This window comes from Microcebus murinus, chromosome 3, assembly GCF_040939455.1.
Source record: "Microcebus murinus isolate Inina chromosome 3, M.murinus_Inina_mat1.0, whole genome shotgun sequence".
Taxonomy (NCBI): Eukaryota; Metazoa; Chordata; class Mammalia; order Primates; family Cheirogaleidae; genus Microcebus; species Microcebus murinus.
The window spans coordinates 26,959,081-26,968,799 of NC_134106.1; the positions used below are offsets into that span (position 1 = coordinate 26,959,081).

General features: G+C 40.0%; 1 protein-coding gene across 10 annotated transcripts in view; it reads left to right on the forward strand.

Annotated features, from left to right (window-relative positions):
• LTBP1 (latent transforming growth factor beta binding protein 1) overlaps positions 1 to 7,595 on the forward strand; it is a 401,756-nt gene extending 394,161 nt beyond the window's left edge. For all 10 annotated transcript variants that reach the window (XM_012788393.3, XM_012788394.3, XM_076000662.1 and 7 more), the window contains 3 exons: positions 384 to 506; positions 4,757 to 4,906; positions 6,134 to 7,595. In XM_012788393.3, coding sequence (XP_012643847.1) covers positions 384 to 506; positions 4,757 to 4,906; positions 6,134 to 6,315 — 455 coding nt within the window. In that variant the 3' untranslated portion in view covers positions 6,316 to 7,595. The remainder of the gene's footprint in view (positions 1 to 383; positions 507 to 4,756; positions 4,907 to 6,133) is intronic.
• Positions 7,596 to 9,719: the final 2,124 nt, after the last annotated feature.

Consider the following 9,719-nt stretch of genomic DNA (forward strand, 5'->3'; position numbering starts at 1 on the left):
TTTTTCCTGTCGCTAGTGAGCTACAAAGCACCTGTCTATAAGAATGACTACATCATATCTTAAAAATGTTTTTGATGATAAACCTGATGGGTTTGGATAAAGCCATTCTTCCAAAAGGCCCGAAGCACTCTCAGATGGCTCTGGGATATGTTCTACCAACTGTTCACCTGCTATTTTTGGTCATCACTTTAGAACCTTAATTATGCCCCATAGCAGTCATCACATGTGGACGTGTAGAATCCCCGTAAACAAATGCTCAGACATGATCCGGGCTCAGGGGTGGGGGGACATGGAGGCGCCCTGGCGGGTTCCCTTGCCCCTGCGCTGTGCTAGGTGTGGGCCAGCAGCCCCGGGCCTCATGCTGCTTGTCCCTTCCTTCCTAGATGACTACGCCCAGCTGTGCAACATCCCGGTGACGGGACGCCGGCGGCCGTATGGACGCGATGCCCTGGTGGACTTCAGCGAACAGTATGCGCCGGAAGCCGATCCCTACTTCGTTCAGGACCGTAAGCCAAGTTGTCCCCCATTACGTTGGCACTAGGTCGTGGTTAGAGATTAATCAGTGGCTCTCAAAGTGTGCCCCCTGGCAGCCTGGTAGGAATGCGGATTTTCAGGCTCCACCCCATTCCATGCTGCTCAGGAGCCCCTTGGGAATCTTTTTGCACAAGGGGGTCCTGGATTCAATGAAGTAGTCTTGCTGGTGGGGAGCTGTTATGTTTACTTTCCTTCAAGTAAAAAAAAAAAAAACTAATCTTGTTGCTATAATTTCCATAACAAAATAATTTCTTTGCACTTTTAAGTGGTGGTCTAGTCTGAGGGCTGGGGTTTCCTTGAGAGCTAGGTTGTATTGTAGCTTTTTTTTTTTTCACACAGGGAAATGACCAATGTTAACTGTTCCAGGTTGATCTTTGCAAGTATTTTAGAGCAGGAGATAAAAAAAAGAATTGCTCTCTTGGTCAGAAATGAATTTTCAGAATACAATCGTGAGGGGATTTATGAAGTGAGAAATGGTGTGTGCTGGCTTTTCCTGGATTCAGGAGCGCAGCTTTTGACGGAAGGGGTGGGAGTGTGTAGCAGCAAATCGAGTTCCCGCTTAGAAAGGAAATGCTGTGTGAGGAAGCCTACCAACACGCAAGCTCCGTGTTCCCGTGGGGGAAGCCGGAGCTTTCAAATACAGAATAACAGCTTGAAGTCTGAAAAATGGGCTGGTCCAAAATGAAATATTAGTAGATAATGGGTTGTCTCAATTCAAGAGCAGGAATGGGGAAATGCAATTCCTGGCACCTGTCCACATCTTACAGAGGGGCCCTCCTGGCCTGTGTAGCTGCACCATATTTTCGAGATGGGGAATCTCTGTGGACCAGGGATTTGGGATGTTAGGTCTTTAGAGGCACTGCTGAGTAACACAATACAGTGAAGCTTTTACTTTCTTTGGGCCCTATCACCTGGACCTGAAGCGAACTAGCCAGGCCCTGGTTCTGGAGGAACAATATGAACTTCGTAGTTGCATTTAGAAACTATTCTAGGCCGGGCTCGGTGGCTCATGTCTGTAATCCAAGCACTCTGGGAGGCTGAAGCAGGAGGATCGCTCAAGGTCAGGAGTTCGAAACCAGCCTGGGCAAGAGTGAGACCCCATCTCTACTAAAAATAGAAAGAAATTAATTGGCCAACTAAAAATATATAGAGAAAAATTTAAAAATTAGCCAGGCATGGTGGCGCATGCCTGTAGTCCCCGCTACTCAGGAGTCTGAGGCAGGAGGATCCCTTGAGTCTAGGAGTTTGAGGTTGCTGTGAGCTAGGCTGACGCCACAGCACTCTAGCCCGGGCAAAAGAGTGAGATTCTGTCTCCAAAAAAAAAAAGAAAAGAAAAGAAACTATTCTAGTTCTAGTTCTGCCTCAAAAGAGCTTTTTCCTCCTCTTCCCCTTCCTTTTTCCCTCTCCCTCCCTTTTTCATTCTCTCTGCCCACCCCCTACTTTTTTTTGAAGGATGCAGTATGTTGATAGTCTAGCAGAATTAAGAATGCTTTAAAATATAGATAAAAACAACATTCTGTTAAATACATTAAGCCAGCTAGGCTGATTAGCACACGCCTGTGTAGCTCCCACCGAGGTCAAGAACATTTCCAGTATCCATTGCCCCAGAAGGGCCCTGGTACCCTACCCTACCCACCTCCCAGGGTAACCGCTATCCTGACTTCCAATGGCATAGATTAACAGCACTATTTCTTTTCATCAACAACACATAACCACGCATTGCTTCACAAAGTGGGCCTTAATGCTCTCACAGCCAGCCATAAGACTGTGTGCTTATGGTTTGTACACTTTGCCATATATGTTATAGGTCAGTAAATGTTTACTTAAGAAAAAATGAAAGAGCAAAGAAGTAGTAAGGTTGAAAGAAAGCCAAGCTTGCCCCATAAATCCAGAAATACCAGGTTAAGTCTCTGTGCAAGGCTGACACAATCCCATGGTTTGTGTGTGTAGCTATCCCACTATAATTCAGATTCCAGGAATTTTCATTTTGAAATATCTGGCTTTACGTACCTTCTTTTTAGTGCTGGCATTGCTTGAAAGTTCTTTAATTTACTACAAATGTTAAGAAATAAACATGTTGATGTCACATCAATTTCCTATTTAGCAACATAGGAAGTTGAAATGCAGTTCCAAGACCTCCAGCTTTGACTTTGTAATGGTCTTTAAATTTCTTACAAGTTATAGAGAAATATGTTCCCCTTCCCAGCCAGTTTTCTGACCACCGGCAAGGGCTTTCTGGCCCTGTTCAGAAATGATCATGTTGGGTAGATAGTAATATCGTAGGGAGGCTGGATGAGGTTTCTTACCACCTTTATGGGTCACCAACTCCATTACGTGTCATTAGAGCAGTGTTTCTGAAGCTAGAGTTTATTAGAGCAGAGATAGGAAAATTTTTTCTATAAAGGTAATAAGATTTTAGGCTTTGCAGGCCATGTGGTCTCTGTTGTAGCTACTCAACTCTGCCATAGTATCATGAAAGCAGCCACAGACAGTATATCAGCAAATGAATATGACTGTGTTTATTTTAAAAAGTAGATTGCAGGCCAGGCGCGGTGGCTCACGCCTGTAATCCTAGCACTCTGGGAGGCAGAGGCGGGCAGATCACTCGAGATCAGGAGTTTGAAACCAGCCTGAGCAAGAGCGAGACCCCGTCTCTACTATAACTAGAAAGAAATTAATTGGCCAAATAATATTTATGGAAAAAATTAGCCGGACATGGTGGTGCATGCCTGTAGTCCCAGCTACTTGGGAGGCTGAGGCAGGAGGATTGCTTGAGCCCAAGAGTCTGAGGTTGCTGTGAGCGAGGCTGATGCCACGGCACTCACTCTAGCCTGGGCAACAAAGCAAGACTCTGTCTCAAAAAAAAAAAAAAAAAAAAAGTAGATTGCAGACCAGATCTGTACTCTGCTGACCTGTTTTAGAGTCCTGAACAAGTATTTTGGAGAGTTCCAAGTTTTAATTTTGTGTGGGAGTTTCAAGTTCTAATTTTGTTTTAATTTCTGTAATAGTAAAAAAAATTTTATTAGCTATAAAGTCAAAACGATTTTGCTGTGATATGTGGAATTTGAGAATGTTTTCATAGATTAAGACTTTAAGTCAGTACTTATCAAACTGGCTTTGGGTATCTGCCGTCATAGTCTTCATGGGTTGTACTTTTTTTTTCCTTTAAAATTTTTAAATGAGCCTGTTATGGATATGTTACTCAATTTTTAAAATCACGGAGTTAGGCCTTATGGCCCTGCCTAAGCAGTGATGTTTTGCTGCCCCCTGCAGTTCCACTGGAGAATTACTTCAAAGGCCAGATCCATGTAGTTCTGACACTATTTTATATTTTTGAAGCTAATTTGTGGTGTGTTTGGGAAGCCAGGGGAGAGAAGAGGTCACATGACCATGTGTTTGTATCACCGTGGATTTCTATTTACAAGTTTCCTCTCTAGAATGAGAGCTAAATACTCTTGACACCTGGCTAAATTGTTTTTATATTACAAAAACTCTAGACACTAGCGCTGGATCAGTTTGAAGATATTCAAACTATAAAAAGAGTCAAACAAGAGTTTCTTTGTTTCCTTTAAAAAAGACTTCTGGTTTTATAAGCACAAGTATGATGTACTTTTCTCATTTATCAGGATATTTTGAGGCCCCTTCACTGTCTTTATCCTTTGATCCCCCGAGAGCCCTTTTGTATGGCCCATTCCATAGCCAGAGCAAACAAACAGACTTCACTTGGCCAGGCCAGCGGGTTTTTCTCTGGTCTTGCAAACTCCAAGTAAAAAGAACTGCCTCACCCTTACAGATCTTCTTAGCAAATGCCTACTGAACTCGGATAGTGAATTCTATTGGTTCCATCCTGAAAATTTTTCTGACATTTGCTATATTGCGAACTCAGGAAATTTGGAATTTTGGATGAACTCTCTTAATAATTAAGAGCAAAACAAAAACTATGCTTGCCTTCTCATCTTATGTAAGTTTAAGCCAGAACATCAGAATTCAAGATGTGGGGCTCATCTGCACAACACATACAAAATTTTTAATATTTTTATGCTTAATATTGTATGTGGATATTTTCAGCATTAACTTAAATTCTAATGCTAATGTTGAAGGTGCTTGAAATATACGCTTTTATCTATGTATGTCAAATGAACCATACCCTTAAGAAATCATTTTTAAAAATGGCATAGGAGGTTGAACATTTCTAACTTGGCTCCTGCCGTTTTCTTTCCAGGTTTTCTAAATAGCTTTGAGGAGTTACAGGCTGAGGAGTGTGGCATCCTCAATGGTTGTGAAAACGGCCGCTGTGTGAGGGTCCAGGAAGGTTACACCTGTGATTGCTTTGATGGGTATCACTTGGATATGGCCAAGATGACCTGTGTCGGTAAGAATGACATGTATCTTGTGGGAATTATTCTTTTCCGGAGATCCTGTGTGGCCAGATCTCAGTCATTCAAGCACATTTAAGATAAATTTGCTGAGTTTCAGTTTGGGAAGATGAGAAGAGTTCTGGAGATGTACATTTAAGTACAATTTGAATGTACTTAATGCCATGGGACTATACACTTAAAAATGGTTAAAATGGTAAATTTTGTGTTCTGCATGTCTTACCATAGTTTTTTTTTAAGAAAGGGAGAGTTGATATCTCATTTAAGAATCCATACAGTGGTAAATGTGGAGGAAAGACCAGAATGGGCCAGGTAACTATTTTGACTCTGAAATTTAGCTTTTGACTTTGCAGCCAGTAATGATTGTGCTGAATAATTGACATAAGCATAAGGGAGTGTAGACTTCTGGGGGGAAAAAATACAACTTCCTAGTAATCATTTTGGATAAAACTCCTCCTAGAACTATCTTTCATGTTGCCCTCCCTCTTATATCGAAAATAACAGGAAACATATGTTTAACCTTCTTTGTGTGCCTTTCGGGGCTTATTTGACTCTTTGCTAAAAAGGCCTGTTACTTTATTTATTAATATTTATTTATTTTAAGTTTTTAATTCTATTTTTCTCCTCCCTCCAGTAGCAGCCCCTTAGCCCACTTCGATTTGGTTAATTTTAATCTGTGGCAGGTATGGAAAATAGGTAACCTTGGTTCTTACAGATGTTTCAAGTGAGTGAGAGCCTAAATGGATCTCATTTAGAAGGAGACCTAGCAATATGACTGAAATCTTTTGACAGGCTGCTCAGAAAGCTCTCTCCTTACTTGTCTGGTTCCCCTTGACAAATCTAGCAGTTCTTCTACATCTGTGGGAAGGATTTAGTGATAATAGGTTTGGCTCATAGGTTTGACTATAAAATGTCAAGCCGACAAAGTGTTCATGTTGTGCTAAATAACAGGGGAAGGAATTCTAGAACCTTCCTGATAATCCACCTTTTTTAAGATCTAAAAAGTCACCTTGTACCCCCTTAATATTTTGAAATGAAAGAAATAAATACAAAAATTAAAAGTCACCATTATCTTGTCTGTGATTGAAACAGATAATGACGGGGAAGCTCACTGGGGGCGCAGCGTTCAGGCTACCTTGATCAAGCCTGGGGTAAATGTAGGCTGCGCTTCCTCACAGAGCAGTAGTAAGGGTTGTTGACCTGCGTGTTTGGCTTTACCGCAGACGTGAATGAATGCGATGAGTTGAACAACCGGATGTCTCTCTGCAAGAACGCCAAGTGCATTAACACGGAAGGTTCCTACAAGTGTTTGTGTCTGCCAGGCTATGTACCATCTGACAAGCCCAACTACTGCACTCCGTTGAATACCGCCTTGAATTTAGAAAAAGACAGTGACCTGGAGTGAAAGAGAATCTACGTAACCTAAGCCCATATACTCTGCACTGTGTAAAGGAAAAGGGAGAAAATGTATTATACTTGAGACATTGTGCCTAACCCAGAATGTTGCAAAACACGGAAACAGCATGGAGTTGCGTGTCCTCTGAAGACGGTGAAAGGATTTAGGATGAGCCTGACTGGTGTGACAGACCAAATGGACATTTCTCTGAAAAAAAAAAAACCGTTATATATAGTCTGTTCATATGTAAAATTCAGTGGAAAAGAGGTGGAACAGTGCTGTTATTTTAAACAGAAGGTTGTATTATTATGTTGTTTTGTTTTGTTTTTTACTATTGCTTGATTAAATTTGGCATTTAAATAGTGGTAGAAATATTTTATGTAATTTTCATTTTCTGGTTGGTTGTGCAGTTCCTTGGCTACTGTGTTTCTTTTTCTTCCATTTTTTTTTAAATCTCAAGTGCAAAAGTCTTTGATAAAATATTAAACTGTATTATAAAGTATTGTTACACAGGGTTATGCTATTTCTGGTCTGGAGCATTTTTAAAATTCAAATTGTCCTGTGGAGCAGGCAGTGATGCTATTTTCAAAAATTTTATACACATTTGGAGAAAAGTACTTTATATTTTCGGTATATTGTCTGATTTTAATGTCCATCCTTAGCCAAGCTGCTAGCAGGTATCAGTTGGATCCCTTTTCTTCATTGAAATGGAAGAATTTAAGAGCTTACATTAATGTTGTAATATGTAAAGTAAGCCTGGCAAAATTTTAAAAATTTTTTATGATCCCCAATATATTTACCATTGTATGTTAAAGCAAAATAAATCACCATTTTTGTAGAAAAAAAAAATTCTACCTGAGAGTAATTGTCAGTACAAGTTGTATCCTACTCTTCCCTCTTTTATTTTTACAAGAGGTCCTCTGTTAATATAGAATCTCTTATGAGTTAATCATAAAATGTGTTAGATGTTGTTATGGGCTGAACTCTTTCCCTCGAACATTCACATGTTGAAGTCTTAACCCTCAGTTTTTCAGAATGTATTTGGAGATAAGCTCTTTAAAGAGGTAATTAAGGTTAAATGAAGTCAGTAGGATGGGCCCTACTCCAACATGCCTGGTGTCCTCCTAAGAACAGATTCGGACACAGAGGGAAGGCCCCGTGAAGACACAGGGAGGGGACGGCCATCTGCAAGTCAAGGAGAGAGGCCTCAGAAGACATCAACCTTTCTGAATCCTTAATCTTGAACTTTTAGCCTCCAGCATTGAGAGAAAATAAACTTCTGTTAAGTCACCCAGTCTATGGTACTTTGTTATGGCAGCCCTTGCAAAATAATGCAAATATATATCACAGGAAGAATGAATAACAGTTTTCAAAGTTCCAGTCCCTGCTTACACAAGCCACAGTAATGCCATTGTTTCATAACTTAAAACAAACTGAAATTCAGACTCTATTTCATAAAAGCATGTGAGTTTTTAAAAACAAACGATGTATAGGCATACCCAGCAGACCTCCCCTTGTGACATTTTCCTGCAAGATAAGCTTTTGCTTTTGAATACAGTAGGCAGAATAATGGCAGCCCAAAGATGTCTATGTCTTAATCCTTGGAACCCATAAATATGTTACCTTCCCTGGCAGAGGAGAATTAAGATTACAGATAAAGTTACTACTCAGCCAGCTTTAAAATAGGAAGATTTTCCTAGATTACCTGTGTGGGCCCAGTGTCATCACAAGGGTCCTTAAAAGAAGGAAGAAGACCTTAAAAATGGTAGAGGAAGGCAGAAGGGAAAAATCAGAGGGAGATGAGAATATGAAAGAAGTCAGATGCAAATGAGAGAGACTCAACCTGCCACTGCTGGCTTTAAAGATGGAGGAAGGGGTGAGGATCATGACCCCAGGAATGTGGGCAGCCACTGGAAGCTGGAAAAGGCAGAAACTATTCTCCCTGAGCTTCCAGAAAAGAATGCAGCCCTGCTGATACCTTGATTTCAGTCCAGTGATACTTGTGTCACCTTCTAACCTACAGAACTGAAAGATGACATACGTATGGTATGAAGCCACTAAATTTGCAGTAATAGAAAGCTTATACAATATCCAAGCTTCATAGAAGCTTAGTATCTTACCTATCTCTTGCAACATCTTTCTGCTGATGTTTGTATGGGAGAAATTTGTGATCAGTTCCCAGCATGTGCCCTTGATGGGAATGCATTTTCACAATGTCTTCCATGTCTAGACCTTGTTTTTACCTAGTGTGGTGTGAGTCCCCCCAAAATAAAGCAAACATCTAAAACTGTAGAGAAGAAAGCCGCTTGAGTACATGAGATAAACAATTATAATGGAAGAGAAGATACTACTATTGCACACAAAGCAACTTGGATCAAGAAGAGATGTTTTAAGTGTCTTACATTCTTACATGATGCTTTTGTTGTATTTCAGTTGTATTTATAGGCAATTGGGAGATTTGGGTTGAAATGTATCATAACTTCTGATAGCATTTTCTTATAGAACATACTACTGACATAAGTGGGAGATGCCTGCACACATAATGAAAATACATAGCTTTAAGCATGACTTAACTTTTTTAAGTAAGTTTTGTTGCTGAAATTTTGTTTCACATCCCTAGAAAAAAAGTTGTGTTCTTGTAACATATAAAGATTCGTTTAGCTCCTTTCAGAAGTTACTGCAATTTTATTGCCCAGTTGTCCTCACACAAGGTTTGGGATTCTGTGGCACTGGTCCTAATTCATTGGCCATGAAGAGACAGGCACATGGTAAAATGCATTCTAGTCATTCATCGGACAGGTTTTCTCCAGCTGCTCTTAAGCTCTTAAGCATCTCATGCCCAAGTAAAGCCAGTTCTCTTCTTCTGCCCACTCATGGAACTGGTGTCTGTACCTTAAAATACTAACAATCAATAACATCTTATTATTTTGTCATAAAATCAAACACTGTTCCAAAAATACTAAACCTGGCTATCTCATTTAAACCTATGTAGTTTGAAGTTATTTAATATATTCTTGAAGTTTTGCCATGTAGTTGAAATGAGCACTATTATATAAATCCAGCAAATGAAACACATAAATATATCACAGTTCTTTTGTGCAACTTTGTCATTAATAGTTTTCTAAAAAATGTTTATAGTTCAAAAGAGTATCATAATTTAGCTTTAGTATTTACACACAGGCTTTCTTACTCTTTAATTCTGGTAAATTTTAAGGTCACCGTATTGGCAGAAATGCAAATTGGCAGAAATCTGATATGCATAAGAAATGAGGTTCATAGACATTCCATTTGAGTCAACAGTGCAAGACCTCCGTCAACATGCATGTCAGTGATACGTGTACTACCTTGTGGAGACAAACTGTAGGAGACCAGACTATGCAACTCTGAAAATGCCTGTTTGGCATAATGATTAT